The sequence below is a fragment of the Diabrotica virgifera genome, chromosome 7 (genome assembly GCF_917563875.1).
Source record: "Diabrotica virgifera virgifera chromosome 7, PGI_DIABVI_V3a".
NCBI lineage: Eukaryota > Metazoa > Arthropoda > Insecta > Coleoptera > Chrysomelidae > Diabrotica > Diabrotica virgifera.
The window spans coordinates 237880576-237897585 of NC_065449.1; the positions used below are offsets into that span (position 1 = coordinate 237880576).

General features: G+C 30.9%; 1 protein-coding gene and 1 long non-coding RNA gene across 2 annotated transcripts in view; one reads left to right on the forward strand and one right to left on the reverse strand.

Moving 5' to 3' along the window:
- Positions 1–268: 268 nt before the first annotated feature.
- LOC126888261 (uncharacterized) lies at positions 269–6464 on the reverse strand. The gene is made up of 3 exons (XR_007699478.1): positions 6028–6464; positions 5767–5969; positions 269–449 (listed from the first exon to the last, which is right to left on the reverse strand). It is a non-coding gene; the product is annotated as an uncharacterized LOC126888261 (long non-coding RNA).
- Positions 6465–6620: 156 nt separating this feature from the next.
- Positions 6621–17010, forward strand: part of LOC114327809 (eukaryotic translation initiation factor 2-alpha kinase 1-like) — a 42536-nt gene continuing 32146 nt past the window's right edge. The window contains exons 1-2 of the mRNA XM_028276521.2: positions 6621–7352; positions 10666–11030. Of these exons, the coding sequence (XP_028132322.1) occupies positions 6864–7352; positions 10666–11030 (854 nt within the window). The 5' untranslated portion in view covers positions 6621–6863. The remainder of the gene's footprint in view (positions 7353–10665; positions 11031–17010) is intronic.

The following is a 17010-nucleotide window of genomic DNA, read 5'->3' on the forward strand; positions in this document are numbered from 1 at the left end:
ACAATACCTCCTATCTGTTTTTTCATGAGTTTTGTATGAGAGATGGAAAAACATGTTTTAAGGTCACCTCCTGTGTTCATATGTAAGTTTTGACTTGTTTTGTAGTTCATAGATAGTTTAATTTACTACAAAACAAATATCATATGAAAACAGGAGGTGACCCTAAGACAAGTTTTTAGTCTCTCTTACAAAACTCATGAAAAAAACAGATAGGATGTATTATTACATCACTGACGATATGTGGCCATACCAAATAATACATCCTTGATAAATATAAACATTTTTATTGAACAAAATCTTTTCATACATTTTTTAATGCAATTTACTGATATTCCTAAATATTTCAAAAAAATGTGTCACATTTGCTTTGTAAACCTTTCTTTTGCCTTTCGTAGCCACATATTCCGTTTCCTTCCTGGTTTTTTGTAGACCACTTCTCTCAGCTGATTCTAAAAAAAAATACAATAAATGGTAATTTTTCTATCCTTTACAATTAACAATCAGAAGAAATATTATTTACAGATAATGATATGCATAATAATAATAGGTTTGTTTTAGCATCAGTTTCAAACAGTTTGAAATCATCAGCGAATAGTGGACCAGCGCGAGTAGAGGGGATCGCACTGGTGACTGTATTATGTTCTTTTACCGACCAACTGTTTGCTGACGGTTTTTGACTAGTTTGACTGTTTGCTAGAATAAACCTAATAATAATGAATATTTTGTATTTTGACAATGACATCTGATGTGGAAGTCAAAACATTAATAAAATTATTTTTTCAAGTTAACTTTCACATGCGCGTCTTAAAATTGTACTTTTAATACTTATATCATAAATAACTATTAAAACTATCTTAAGAGGTAACAGTATCGATCAACAGGTAGCGTAAAGGTGTTCCAAGATTGCGGCTGTAATTTTGAATATTTTTTCGAGATATTTGGCACACATATTCTTAATATAATAAAGAATGGTGGTACAGAGCCCAATTTGAAAAATATATTAATATGTGGAAATTACTTTGTAATTAAATACAATATAAAAAAACGAGCTTGTACCGCCATTAAGAAGAACAAAAAAATACACTTTCTTCAAATACAACTTTTTTATCCGATTTTGTGTTATTTTGGAACTACTAAAATTTTTTATTTCATTAGTAGTTCCAAAATTACACAAAATCTAGGCATCGGATAAAAAAGTTTATTTGAAGAAAGTGTATTTTTTTGTTCTTCTTAATGGCGGTACAGGCTCTTTTTTAAATATTGTATAATTACAGAGTAATTTCCACATATTAATATATTTTTCAAATTGGGCTCTGTACCGCCATTCTTTATTATTTTACGAATACGTGTGCCAAATGCCTCGAAAAAATATTCAAAATTACAGTGACAATCTTGGAACACGTTTTGGCTACCTGTTTATCGCTACTGTATTACCTTAAAACATTGTAATTTGCTAAACCAGTATATTTTACTCTACTACTACTCTACTAGCTACCTCATTTTCCACTGTTTGTAAAGACTTGTTTACATGGGTAGAGTTTTGAGGAGAGTAGAGTAGCGGTAGTACTCTACCAAAAATGGCTTGATACCATTCACATGAGGAGAGTACAAGTATAGTACTGATGCTAGTATAGTGAAACCGATTTTTGTATTTTTAAACACTCTTGATTATAAGTGCACCTTAAATTCTTAATTTTTTGCTTAAGCTCGTTTACTCCAAAGCCTCCTTTGCCATTCTTTCGACGATTTCATCCTCCGCAGCTTGCTGCAAACTTTTATTTCTGTAGTATACACTACCTAAATTCCATAAACACTGGTATTCGCCGTATTATAGCTCTACAAGTTTTAAAGTTTCATCTTCGGTGAACTTCATTTTCACTATTTACACAAAACACAATTCCAGCCAGAATGACAGCGCCCCCATGTACTCTCCTACCTACTCTATTCTGCCATAATTGAGCGTGTTCCATGGGTAGAGTGTGCAGCCGAGTAGACATTTTGGCAGTAGTGGTGGTCATAGAGTAGTTACTTTGCCATAGGTTGCTAGTCACTCTACTTTAACTCCAACTATACACTCTACCAGCTATTCTACTGTGCTGAGCATTTTTACAGGTAGAGTTACTCTACTCTATCAAGTACTTGCATCATTACTCTACCCGTGTAAACAAGTCTTAAATCTACTGAATGAAAATCTACTTAATCTTAATCTACTCCCAAACAGCACAAGTACATCCCTGGGACTTACCCGGGACGTACCGCTAGGACATTCGTACGTCCAGAGGACATACGTTTCAGGTCCTGGGACATCCGCGGGACGTACCGAGGACGTCTGATGTTACAAAATCATCCGTACTCAGGACATCCGACCAAACCCTCCTTAGGACGTCCGAGCAAGACTTCCTAGGGACGTCTGACCAAAACCTCCTTGGGACGTCCAACCAAACCCTCCTTGGAACGGCCGACCAAACCCTCCTTGGGACTGCCTACCGAAAGTTTTTATAAAATTTCAGCGTAAGCGCAAAATTTTGCACCAATGTTTTTTAAATGCATTCATTTTTTCGAATCCTGATAAAACTAATAAATATTTTTGAAACATTTAAACACAGAATGAAAGATTACATTATTACCGAGGGCCGAAAGTCCCTTAAAATAAACAAAGTTTCTTTTGAATGAGATATTTGATATTAAAAATCACACTAAATTTTCTGTTTATTACCCCTGTAACTTGTTAAAATAAACATTATAGAAGTTTTCAGGAACTTTCGGCCCTCAGTAATAATGTAATGTTTCATTCAGTTTTTAAATTTTACAAAAATCCTTTTTCAGGATTAAAAAAAATGAATGTATTTAAAAAGCATTGGCACAAAATTTTGCGCCTAAGCTCTTAAAGAATGTCAAAAAGGAAATATTAAATTGTTTTATACTGAATTTACTTGAAACTTTTAAAGATGAAATCTGCATTTAAAATGAAAAAAAAACAAATATATTTTAAACAAATTTTTATTAAAATTTCATAAATAATATTCATGTTAATTCATATTTTTATTTTCTTTCGCAGTCAGCCTCTCCTTTCCCCTTTTCATATAACTTCTAATCGCTTCCTCCGTTTTTTTGTTTGGCGAAATACCACTTTTGTCAGCTGCAGCTAAAATTGAAAAATAAACACTATAAGAAATATATTTAAAATAATTAATTTTTATACAAAATAACTACTGGCTATCGATTGTCTTGTTACATTACAGTTTTATTACATTTTTAGTCAGTGTTTACTATATTATATTGCTGAAAATATATGATTATATATCCTTCCGGTAGGGATCTATGAGGGAGTATCACTGAGCCACATGCCCTTATCACTTGTCGTACTGCTCCATCACATAGGCTGATCAGCCTTATGAATTTTAAACTGACGTGTTAGCCTTTTTGTTTTCCTTTCAACGGGCTGGGGATTTAACTCACATTCATCAAGGCAAAGTGATGTGCGGCCAACCGTTCGTCCTGCTACGCTATCCAATCTACATATTGCTGAAAATACTAGTATTATATTGCTGAAAATAAGAGGTTTCCTATTTGTAAATAAATTTTATAAATTAGAATTAACAGTTATTGAAAAACAAAAGCACAATCAAATATTGTTGCGTTGTGTTTGATTATAATATGAATTAAATATGTGAGTTCATCTAAGCACATATTTTTAAAATATCTTTTTAAGTGGTAGTTATTGTGATATAATACTCACATGCAAACAGCTTTCCCACCATCGTACTCTCAAGGCTACGTTTTCCTTTTCGACCCAGCCAACTATACTCAATAATAAGACTGTCTGCCAATATAGTTGACATTACTCTTTTGATAAAATTATATGCTTGATCTGCCAAATTTTGATGTCTTTTACCTATAATAGATACCAATTGAAAATTAATAATTTACATACACAATTTACGTACACAATAATTATACATTTGCTACATGAAGCATCACCAGAATGACCCTTTGTGTATGTAATAAAAACTTTTGCTGGTACATCACAAACAATAGAATTAATTTTTATAGAAAATGTTCGACCATCTATTTCAATACCGTTTTATAATTTATAAGGTAAATAAGGCTTGATACAAAGATGTCTAAAAAAATATTAGCCTCTGCAGGCTGGCTTCTCATAGCCATGATAAATACCAATCATTTCTACAAATGTTGTTCCTTTCAACTTACACAGAATAGGGTACACCTGACTACCACTACTTTTTGCTAAAGGTAAACCATCAATATTAATAACAAGTTTAAAAATATTTTTGTCTTTCAATAAATTAATATTCTGAATGTATAACGTTTCTAAACAAGACTTTACACTAAAGTGATGATATTCTCCAGGTGGGACAGTTTTTCTTTGTATTTCTCTACACGTTTTTAATAATGTTCTTGCATCAGTAGGAAGTTCTGGAAAGTAATTTGTGAAGTATTTCAATAAATCATTAATGGCTGTACGAGTTATTTTGTGACGCAAAGCCCAATCCACTAAAAATCTTTAGGTTTTACAGAATCTTCAGTTCTCTGCTGGTCAGTTGAATGAACATTCTGAAGCTCATTGTTGGACGGTTTCTCAGAAACATTGGATATTTCATGGCTCTCAACAATGATGTCTTCGTTCTCCGTACAATTAACGACTGGAACAGGTCTACTTCTTTTATTCAGACGTAAAGAAGTAGAAAGAAGTAGCATTGTTCTTTCTTTTTGCCTGCATGTAATTCTTTTGCATTGTACTTGTACTTACATTGCTATATGTACAAAACTATAAAAAATTAAATATCTTGCGAATAAAAAGGGAGTATAAAAATAACCTTAGAAAGTTACCAAGAATTCACACTAATGATTCCAAGGATATGAATATCTAATTACGGCCAAAACATACAAAAGGAACAAAACTTAAAAATAAAATTTTGCTCAACCAAAACATACAAAACTAACAAGACCTATAGAAATAAAAATATGCTCAGCTAGCAGATAAAACAGTAAGTATCTTGCAAAGAAAACCAAGTATAAAAATAACTTAAAAACTTACCAAGAATTCACGCTAATAATAATTAATATCCAATTTAATTATCGCCAAGTTGATACCATCAAGTGATCAAAGCAAATGATGAAATTATGAAATCAAACAGAAGTACAGAAGAAATGAAGAAACAAGAAACACAATAACAAAACACAAACACCGACGCCACACGCCACCGCCAACACCTCGTTGATCGTTGACAGGCATTCACTGCAACCATCCAACCGAAACAAATTAAAATAACTAAAATATTGATGAGAGGTATGTAATTAATTAATTTCTGGATTATTAAAAAATTAAATGAAGTCCTAAAAACGTTATGGCATTTTAAATAAAACCAGAAAAAAGGTTGGGTCAATTTTTCTATACACGATACGGAGCCATTCAGCTCGTAAACTGACATTTTTCCTGAATTGGTCTGGATTCGTAATTCCTATGGACCTCTGTAATCGTACTTCCTGGGAACGTCTGTATTTGTAATTCCTGGGGACTGCCGATTAAGGTTCCAGTACATTCTGACTAAGTGGGACCTGAAACAGACGTCCTGGCGATGTCCGTAAACGGACTTCCTGGGAACGTCCGGATTTCTAATTCCTGGGGACGTCCGATTGAGGTCCCCGGACATTCGGACTTAAGTGGGACCTGAAACAGACGTCCTCGGGACGTGCCGTGCTATCTGGGCTCTTAATGAAAAATGTCTAAAATCATTTACCCACCTAGTATTATTGTAGAATTTAAGACAGTCCAGTGCCTTATAAATAATTTCAATATGAATATTTTTTCCTTTAATTCTCCTTTGATAGCACTCCATTTTAGATTTTGGGGAACTTATTTCATTGTGTTTATAGCCCATATTTATTGAAGGAACCCAATCTGGAGATTGTTATTATCGATTAAGTCGGCTGGTTTTCCTATTTTCCTATAAGATTAAAATGTTAACATCTTCAAAAATCGTTACTGTTGTAATTGTAACTTACCAGATATAAAATGATTACAGCAGACAGGACAGGAAAATTTTCATTTCGCTAGTAAAACCTGTACATTGTATTGCATTTAACCATTGTTGTCTCTCAGATACCTTATTTAGTTCAGTTTAAAAGTGAACTTTATCTCGACTTTATCACAATTACTTTGCATTTCACACTTCAAAACATAACACCAATGAAGCATATTATCTTTCTAAATTAATACTTCCAGAGAAAATGTTAAATTAATCTTTGTACAACACAAAATTACAAAGAAATACAACTAAAATTATCTAAAACTCATGAAGAACAGATAGAATAAGATTTATCTTTTACACCCAGTAGCCATATTGAGAATAGTATATTATTATCAGTAGAAACGATTACATTTAAATTTGGTAAATATAACCCCGCACGATCACGCAACTCGAAACACAAGTACGCAAACACGGTTGCGTGAAGCGTGGCTCGCAATCGTGAAATTTACGAGACTTGCTCGACCTGTAGATTCTTGTGTTTAATAACAGAACCAAAATTGAATGATCCACCTCTAACTTTTCTAGATGATTCTCTGAATGACATAACGTATTATCAAAAAAAAAAAGAAAGAATGTCAATGTCAGTTTTATGTGTACTTGATGTTGACAACTGTGGAGCGGTGCAAGGTTATGTTTCAAATTTGAAAAACAATTTTCTTGAATTGTTCTTGTAATATTTAGATCTGTTAATTTCTTTTAAGTGCCATAATAGTTATAGCATTCGATATAAGGTAACACTCATCCATAATCTTTGATAAAATCATTTATGAATATTTTCTGCATTTTGAAACATTCAAAACAAGTTTTGACATGTCCAGTACGACCGATTCTGGAGGAATCTCGATAGAATTTAACAACGAGGATGATGAAGACAATATTGAAAATCCTCGAGACGTTTCTAGAGCTACCAGAATTTCAAAAACAGCTGGCGATAAGCCTCGGTCCCTGTATTTACTACCCAAACCAAGTGTGTCTCTTCAAACAAGCCTGTTGATTGAGTCTCTAATCAAACATATATGTAGCATATATGAGAGCGATAGCCAAAAAGCTGAAAAAGCTTATAAAATTCTTTGTGATAAATTGTGCAGTATGAATCTGATAGGAGAAAGTTACAGTATGAATGAGTTCGAAGGGATTAGAAGTCAGTACCAAACAGCTCTTTTCCAATTTGTGAGATCAGTAAATGGGGGCAATAAGGCTTTGCCACTTAGTTCCATTTGGCCTAAATCGGATAGTAGTTCTCATTACTGTACTGAGTTCGAAGAAGTGGATTATATTGCTGGTGGAGGTTTTGGACAGGTAACTTTATTTTTCTAAATATTCTGTACTCAGAGTTCTTTTTACAATTTGAAAAAATCATGCCTTTTTTATTTTTTCGTTATTTAACACATCAAGCCCTGCGTGAGGCAGCATCTGTCTCACGGCGCTGTGATATTGGCAGACCACGTGACTTTACTGTGTCTCTCAAGCGTATTAAAATTAATTGCCAGTCCACAGATCTCCCAAAAAAAATCATGCCAGGGCTTAACATGTTAACCCATTCACGGACACAATTGCATATGCAGGCACTTATAAAGGGAAATTACTGTCTGCATATGCAGTTGTGTCCTTGATTGGGTTAACAGCATAAATATTGGTATTTATATTTATTTAAATAGAATTCATATTATTTTGTAAACAGTTCTATATTTTTATAACACTTTTTCATTTTCTATTTATGAAAACAAATGATTTGATGTTTATATGGTAAATAATAAATGAGAAAAAAGGCATACAGGTCAATTTATGTCAGATTAGGTTGAAATATATAAGTATTGTGAAATAAGTTTCTATAAAAGAATAATAAAGGTAATAGTATGATCAACATAGAAGAAAATAAAATACAGTAGAACCCCGCAAATCCGAACTAATTGGGGGGACAGCCTGTTCGGATTCCGAAAAGTTCGGATTATCCGAAAATTAGCCTAACTAATAATTCAAAGCTTTCGTTGTCGTTGATTTTGAGTCGAAACATGTTCTAGCAAGAGTGTGGACAATTCTTTTGGGACTCAAATTGACTAGAAGTAAGTTTATGTTTAACCTATTTAAGCACTACGTATAAAGTATGTATTCATTTTTAAGAAATTTTAAAATGTAAAAGTCCTATTAATCCTACATTGTCCAATTCTGTAGTTTTACTCTCTATAATAAATGTTTTTAAATTTTTGTCTTAATTTTTTTTCACTTTTCGTTGGTTCGGATTTGCCAAACGTTCAGATTAGCGGGGTTCGGATTTGCGGGGTTCTACTGTAAAGTCAAAAATCGACTATCTTATTTAATAACTCTACTTAAATAGTTTGAAAATAATATTTAAATTTCAAAAAACATATTGTTTATTCCCAAATAAAATAGTAAATTGCATAAGATGCCACAAGGAAATAGAACAATATTAAAAAAGGTACTAATAAAGGTAACAAATGATCGGGCAGGACTGAATCCCACACACCAGGGTAGAGGGCAGCACACCAGTTTCTTCGGGTGCTGAGGTCTACTCTGACAGTTTTATTAAAATTTCCTCCTCCCAAAAAAAAATCAGTAACCTGAGATATGCTGACGAAATAATGAATATAGAAAAAACAATGAATATGAGTTAATGCTAAATAGGGGGAATACAAAAATCATGATAAAAGACAGAGCACAGAAAAATCTTCAGCATATTCAAGAAATCAGGAGTTTTGAATGAAATAGTAGATAATTTAGATACCAGGGGTCTCCTATAACAAACAAAGGAGGATGTGACAGAGAGATATTGATGATGCCATAATTTTAAATAAGTTCTGAAATATTTAACAATGTAGGTGTCATTAAGATATCATTGAAGCTAGCTTTCAAATGATTTTATATTATCTGCAATATGAAATTTTCACCAAAGAATAAAATGTATAACAATTGTACAAAAAACTTAAATCGAAGTGAAAAGGATCTCTCAAGAGTACAATAATCCAATAAAGAAAAAGTTGTAAATGGCTACAGCACTAACATTTTTAATTCTTTGGTGCTGTAAGCCAGACACAATTGCATGTAAAGCCTTATCAAACACCAAAATATGAAGTAGCTCATATCATAAATTGTGGTAATAAATTGAATCATGTTGTGGTCATAAAATCTAAGAATATTGTACTCCCATGTGTAAAAATTTCTTGTATCTCTCATTTCTCTTGTTATATTTTACACATAATGTGATAATTATTATGAGGCATATAAAAAATATTCCTTTAGTTGATTCACTAATATGAGACACAACTGTCTACACTAAAATCACAATAAAAATGCACTATATAGAAATAAACAAACTAAGACACATTTAATGTTCGAGGAGCACTCCCAAATCACAATTTGGGAGTGCTCCTCATGCTAGTTTATTTCTAGTGCATATGCATTCTGGGTGTACCAATAAAACTGGGTTTTATTTTCTCGAAAGTTCACCACACCTTGTGGAATATTCTAGCATTTATAAAATACTGAAATTAAAATCCAACTATAGCCTCAGGTATTCTTAACATTCTGTTCTTTTATTCGTTCGCTTATGTTTAATAATAAAAAAGTTAGGTACTTTAACAACTAGCCATATTCTTCATCAATACAGGGTGTTTCTAAATAAGTGCGACAAAATTTAAGGGGTAATTCTGCATGAAAAACAATGACCGTTGGCTTTATAAATATATGTCCACAAATGCTTAGTTTCCGAGATACTGGATGTTGAATTTTTTCTTACAAACTGACGATTTATGTATTACTCTAAAACCGGTTGAGATGTGCAAATGCAATTTGGTAAGTTATTGCGCATTTTTTGACATACAATTAAGTATTTTATAATCATTTTTTTTTACCGTGCAAGTTCGGCAAAGCGACACCTATTTCTACGCTCTGCAACTTTATTCGCACTTTTAATTATATTGGCCAATTATATTAGTCCTGGTTACTGGATAATTTTCAAGGCCATAGTCCAAAAAAATAATAAGAAGAAAAAATAAGATTCAGGTTATGTTATTAAAACGTAAACAATTTTATGTAGTAAATAAAATTAGTTATTAAAATGCAGTACTGCAAGCAAAATACAATTAATTAAATTTATCTTTATATAATAATTGCATATCATATCAATATTGTGGAGCAACATATAATTTTTCTTCTCCAATGACAGTAGATATGAAATGTACGTCAATTTGACAATTTCAATTGACAATATGAATTATTTAAGAAAGTTGCAATATTTCTCCGCTATTCGCGCACGATCGTTTCTCAATTCCTTACTTGCACACCGCGAATAGGCATGCATGCTGGTCATATTGTGACTTCCAGAACTCGTCTACCTTTCGGTGTGAGTTATATTACCTGCTATCTATTTTATATCCTTTGTCCAAGCTACAAATTTTTCCCAGTTTTCTCTGGTTGCCATTTTGACAGCTCTTTTGCTATGTTTTTCTTTATAATATGTTCCTTCTTATCGTTCTGAGTACATGTTTGGTGGTATTTCCACTCCACCATTCTGTCCTCTTAAAATATTTAAATATAGCAGTAGTATTGAACCAAGTAAAATAAATAATTTATATAATAAACAATTCTGTTTTAGGTGTATAAAGTAAAACACAAACTAGACGGAACCGAATATGCCATCAAAAAAATCCCAATACAGTCTGAAGGTATTGAGTCAGTAAGAAATTACCTTTCAGAAGTTAAAACATTCGCTAGCATGAATCATTCCAATATAGTACAATACAAAGGTGCTTGGCTAGAAATTGGGGCACCAAAAAGTACCAAAGTCATTACTCACAAAACTACTGAATCTACACACCAAACAAACTTCTTTTACCACCAAGAAACTGTTCAGTCGTTTAGTGAAGAAAGTGAAGAGGACAGCACCGATTTTCAAATTAGTTTTGAACATAGTGTTAGTGGAGCTGTTTCTAAGAAAGATGGCTCATCCAAGACTGCTGGGTAAGTGTACTAACTTTTTTTTATTGTATATTTATTTTGCCAGAGCATCATGTGCCCTTTTATTTGTTTTATTTGAATTTTCATATTTTTCTTTAGTTGTTAAGGCTATGGGTACATAATTCTCAAATATTTTACGTGTATCCCTACTTTTTCTGTCTTTACACGGCAAATTACGTGTAGTAAAATTCACACTGGTATGGATATGTAAAGCAAAGAATAAGAAGCAATGGAGAAAAATTGTGCATGCAACTAACAAAGACATTACATATGTAAACATTACTAGAATGTCATTCTACTTGAAAATGTCATCATTAATTTAAAGAGATGGCTTTTGAATGTTCTTGAATAACTGTTATTTTTATAATTGCAAATTATTAATCCAGTTAATGTGATAATTTTTTCACTAACTATGTATTTGATAGTGATTGCAATAATTTATTTGTACAACAAAAACTAATACTCAATCGAGAAAAGAGAAAAAGTGTTAAAGTGATTTTTTAATAATATATTGTTATGGAACGCTTACAATTTTGAACATCTTTAACAACAAAATACTGGGATCACAGAATATATTATCCTGATGTATTCTCTGCTTGGATCTTCCACAAATAATACACAATAAATAACTTTTTATTAAGTTCACGTCTTAAATCAATTATTTATCAAATACACTATATATCAATAATATTTAATCAATAACTCAAAATATTCCCGATGCAATGTCAAATATTTAAAATTGTCACTGATTGTCAGTGTCTGACTGACAATATAATTATGCTGACAATATTATATTCGGCTGAGTGCGTTGTAAGACAAAGATAGATTTGGAAAATATTACCACGGCATTGTGTTCATTTTTTTTTCGAATCCTGAAAAAACCAATAAATATTTTTGAAAAATTTAAACGCAGAATGAAAGACTAAATTATTACCAAGGGCCGAAAGTCCCTTAGAATAAATAAAAAGTTTATTTTGAATGAGATATTTGAAATTAAAAATCACACTAAATTTTCTCTTAGTTTTTCACCCCTGTAACTTATTAAAATAAACATTATAGAAGTTCTCAGGGACTTTCGGCCCTCGCTAATAACATAATCTTTCATTCTGCATTTAAATTTTTCAAAAATATTTATTGGTTTTTTCAGGATTCGAAAAAAATGAACACAATGCCGTGGTAATATTTTCCAAATCTATCTTTGTCTTACAACGCACTCAGCCGAATATAATATTGTCAGCATAATTATATTGTCAGTCAGACACTGACAATCAGTGACAAAAAATGAATCCCCATTTGAATAGCATTGCAGCCGAAAATACGTACCGATCCTCTTAAACAAAATAACTACACCATTATAAAAAAAGAAATTTTTATAATAAAACGTTTTTATTATTTATAGGACCCAATATAAGATTATAAACTGATTCTATAATTTTTAATCTTAATAAAATATTTATTTTTCAGAATTCTTTTTCTGCTCGTAAACACTAAGCCTTCACTTATCACTTTTATAATATTTAATAAACTGCACAAGAACTGCACCTCCTAACATAAGATCTTTAAAAATTTTAATTTCAATAAACTATTTATTGAAATCAGAATTTTTATGTAAGCAAACTATACCTAATAGACATTTAAATATTTAAATATTTATTCAATAGTTTTCACAAATGAATAGTAAATTAATGACATATTTATAAATTAACATATTGAAAAAACATCTACCGAGTAAACTAGTAGCGCCATCTTTTGTATAAAGTCAGAAATAATTGACAATATAAAATAATGCTTAACATTCCAAAAATTACACTTTTATAAAAAACTGCTTTTTATGATACCACAGTTGTGTTATACAGTGAGGATGTTTGAGTTGGAATAAATTAATTTTCTCGAGAATGGGCGACTCTGGAGATAAATCCCGAAACAGGTCGATTTTTATTTTTAAATTATAATGTTTTGGCATATACAGTATGTCCCTGTAAGTTGTATCCATATGGAAAACTTTTTTATTATTAATTTTACGAAAAAAAGTTATTCTTTATAAAAAGCTCTGCATGGTCCAAAACCTAAGATTTAACCATCAAATATCAAATTTTTTGAATATTATACGAGGTGTGTCAAAAGTTTGAATTTCACTCAAGAGTAAAGTAGCTTTATTTTTTACAATATTGAAAATTGTTATTATGAAAAGTTGTTTGGAATTAAAAACTGTATTCTAGTATGCAATTACATCCTTCTACTTGAAAAATTTTTTTTTGAAAAATTATGGATAACATTATTTTCAGTTATTTTAATTCAGATAACTCTTTTATTATTAATTTTACGAAAAAAAGTGATTCTTAATAAAAAGTTCTGCATGGTCTAAAATCTAAAATGCAACCATCTTTTGTCAAATTTTATCAATTTTATACGAGGTATGTCAAAAAATATGAATTTCGCTCAAGAGTAAAATACGTTTATTTTTCACAATATCGAAAATTGTTATTATGAAAAGTTATTTAGATTAAAAAACTATGTTTCAGTATGTAATTACATCATTCTAATTGAAATATTCTGAACTATAAAGGTACTTTACTTTTGATCTCAATTTATCTTTTTTGACATACCTCGTCAGGGACGCGCCGCGCCGTCCATATGGGCAAGGTCGTGCGGCGCACGACGGCGCCAAGGCGTTAAAAGCGCCCTTTGACTCAGCAAAGTTAAATAAATATCCAATTCAAAACTAAATATTTTTTGAAGCAAAAAAAATTGCAAAAAATAACTTAGTCCACTCCTTCCAAAACATTACTGTTGCTTTACGTATATTATTAACTATACCGATTTCTGTAGCTTCAGCCAAGAGACCATTTTCTAAACTAAAACTAATTACGAATTACCTACTTAAGATCTAGAATGGGTCAGGAGCGGCTAGAAAATCTTGCTATTATTTCAACCGAACCTGAGTTTTTAAAGGACCTGAAAATTGAAAATCTAATTATGAATTTGTCAAAGGTAAAGCAAGAAAAGTTCAATTTCTATAAGAAATATCCATTGGTTTTCATCATAATAAGTGTATTTGTTTAAAAAAATCGCAATATAGATATGTTTTGTTTTTTGATCTTCAGTTTTTTAATAATTTTAAGTAATATTTTATAACTTTAACGTAGTTTTTATTCTGTTTTGTTTTATTGTGCACTATCGTGTTTTATATACTTATTATTTTTAATAACTACTAGACTACTAGAAACAACAGAGATGAAAATACTTCGACGAATATCAGGGAAAAGTCTGTTGGATAGAGAGAGAAGCGAAAACATAAGAAGAGCATGCAATGTAGAAGATATAAATGGATGGAGGACAAAACGGAAACAGGAGTGGAACGAACACATCAGTAGAATGGCAGAGGATAGGATAGTACGAATAGCACAAGATAAGTCACCAAGATAAGAATGAAGAAGTATTGGCAGACCAAGAAAAAGATGTTGCGATTATCTAAACAATTTAGGAGGCTAATAGTAAACAAGAGACACGCTGTGAAGCTTACATACAAGAAGGAAGAAAAATATATTATTTTTTATAAGTGTTCTGTGTACTTATTGTTTCCTTCAAAAAAAATCTAGGTATAAAAAATCTAGGAGATGTAGAAAAAATTTCATAGTTTTTCTTGAAATGTGAAGGAATGATTGATTATATTATAATATTTCTGCCCTGGTAATTTTGATAAAGGCGCTTATCAATATTTCGCACGACGGCGCCGAAGTTACTTGGCGCGTCCCTGTACCTCGTATAAAATTGATAAAATAAGATGGTTGTATTTTAAGTTTTAGACCATCCAGAACTTGTTATTAAGAATCACTTTTTTTCGTAAAATTAATAATAAAAGAGTTATCAGAATTGAAATAACTGAAAAAATAATGGATAGTTTTCCATAATTTCTCTAAAAAAATTGTTTTCAATTAGAAGGATGTAATTGCATATTAGAATATAGTTTTTAATTCCAAACAACTTTTCATAATAGCAATTTCCAATATTACGAAAAATAAAGCTACTTTACTCTTGAGTGAAATTCAAACTTTTTGCCATACCTCGTATAATATTCAACAAAATTTGATATTTGATGGTTAAATCTTAGGTTTTGGACCATGCAGAGCTTTTTATAAAGAATAACTTTTTTCGTAAAATTAATAATAAAAAAGTTTTCCATATGGATACAACTTACAGGGACATACTGTATATCATACTAGTAATGTCATCCATCTGGGCGTGATGACGCAATCGATGATTTTTTTTAATGAGAATAGGTGTCGTGTGATAGCTCATTCGAAAAGTTATTCAATGCTCTATTCACTAATATAAAAATTAACATTCTTATTTATACAGGGTGCCAAAAAATATTTTTTGAAGTAAATTAATTGAGACAAAAAGAAGAATGTACCTATATAGTTTATTTAATTCGAAATACATTTTACTGTTGTCCGAAAACAAGAAAAAATGTTATTTGATAAATAAATATTGTTTTTCGCTTTAATTCAATATTAAATCTGCCACCCACCTGCCTCTTAGCAGTTTGAACTTTTAATTTAAGCGAAAAGCAATGTTTATTTTTCAAATTAACATTTTTTTCTGTTTTCTGAAAGTAGTAGAATATGATTAATTATTTATATGGGAAATAAGCCACAATTAAAATGAAAAAAATAATTTTATTAACGTTTCGACGCCCAAATCGGGTGCCGTTGTCAAAATACAAAATATTACTAAAATAAACTAAAGTGTTGTTGCTAAGCAAAAAAATTCTTCTAATAATTTATTTAATCTCACTCATTTATATTGGCAATTCAGACATATATTATACATTTTAAAGTAGAAGACTTTAAAATGATATTGCCAATATTTATAGTAGAATATATTTTGCATTCAATAAATTACATACATTCTTTTTTTTTGTCTCAATTAATTTAATCCAAAAAAAATTTTTAGGCACCCTGTATAAATAATTATGTTAGTGTTTACATTATTGCATAGAGAATTGAATAACCTTTCAAATGAGCTAGCACACGACCCCTATTCTCATTTTAAAAAAATCATCGACTACATCATCACGCCCAGATGGATGATACTATTTAGTATGATATATGTATAAGTAATATGCCAAAAAATTATAATTTAAAAATAAAAATCGACCCGTTTCGGGATTTATTTCCAGAGTTTCCCATTCTCGAGAAAATTAATTTATTCCAACTCAAACGTACTCACTATATACAGAGTGGGCCAAATAAAAGTGTCCACCTCGATATTTGGCAGTATTTATTAGATTTTAAGAAAATGATGAAACAGGTCGATTTTTGATCAAAAGGGGACACATTTTTACGGTACATATATCTGTCATTTGTCAACCCTCTCCCTTCCACATCTCCCACCCCTTATTTTTAAATAGGGAATAGGGGTCGTGTGCTAGCTCATTTGAAAGGTTATTCAATTCTCTATTCAGTAATATTAACATTGTCATAATTATTTGTGCAGGGTGTCCAAGGAAAATTATTTTAAATTAAATTAATTGACACAAAAAGAAGAATGTATGTAATTTATTTAACTCAAAATACATTCTACTGCTGACAGAAAACGAAAAAAATGTTTATTTGATAAATAAACAATGTTTGTTGCTTAAATTCAATATTCAACCTACCAAGAGGCAGATGGGTGGCAGCTTGAACATTGAAATTAAGCAAAAAGCAATGTTTATTTATCAAAAAACATTTTTTTCTGTTTTGTGACAGCAATAGAATGTATTTTGAATTAAATAAATTACATACATTCTTCTTTTTGTGTCAATTAATTTAATTTAAAAAATTTTTCTTGGACACCCTGTATAAATAATTGTGTTAATATTTGTATTACTGAATAGAGAATTGAATAACCTTTCAAATGAGCTAACACACAACCCCTATTCCCTCTTTAAAAATAAGGGGTGGGGGATGTGGAAGGGAGGGGGTTGACAAATGACAGA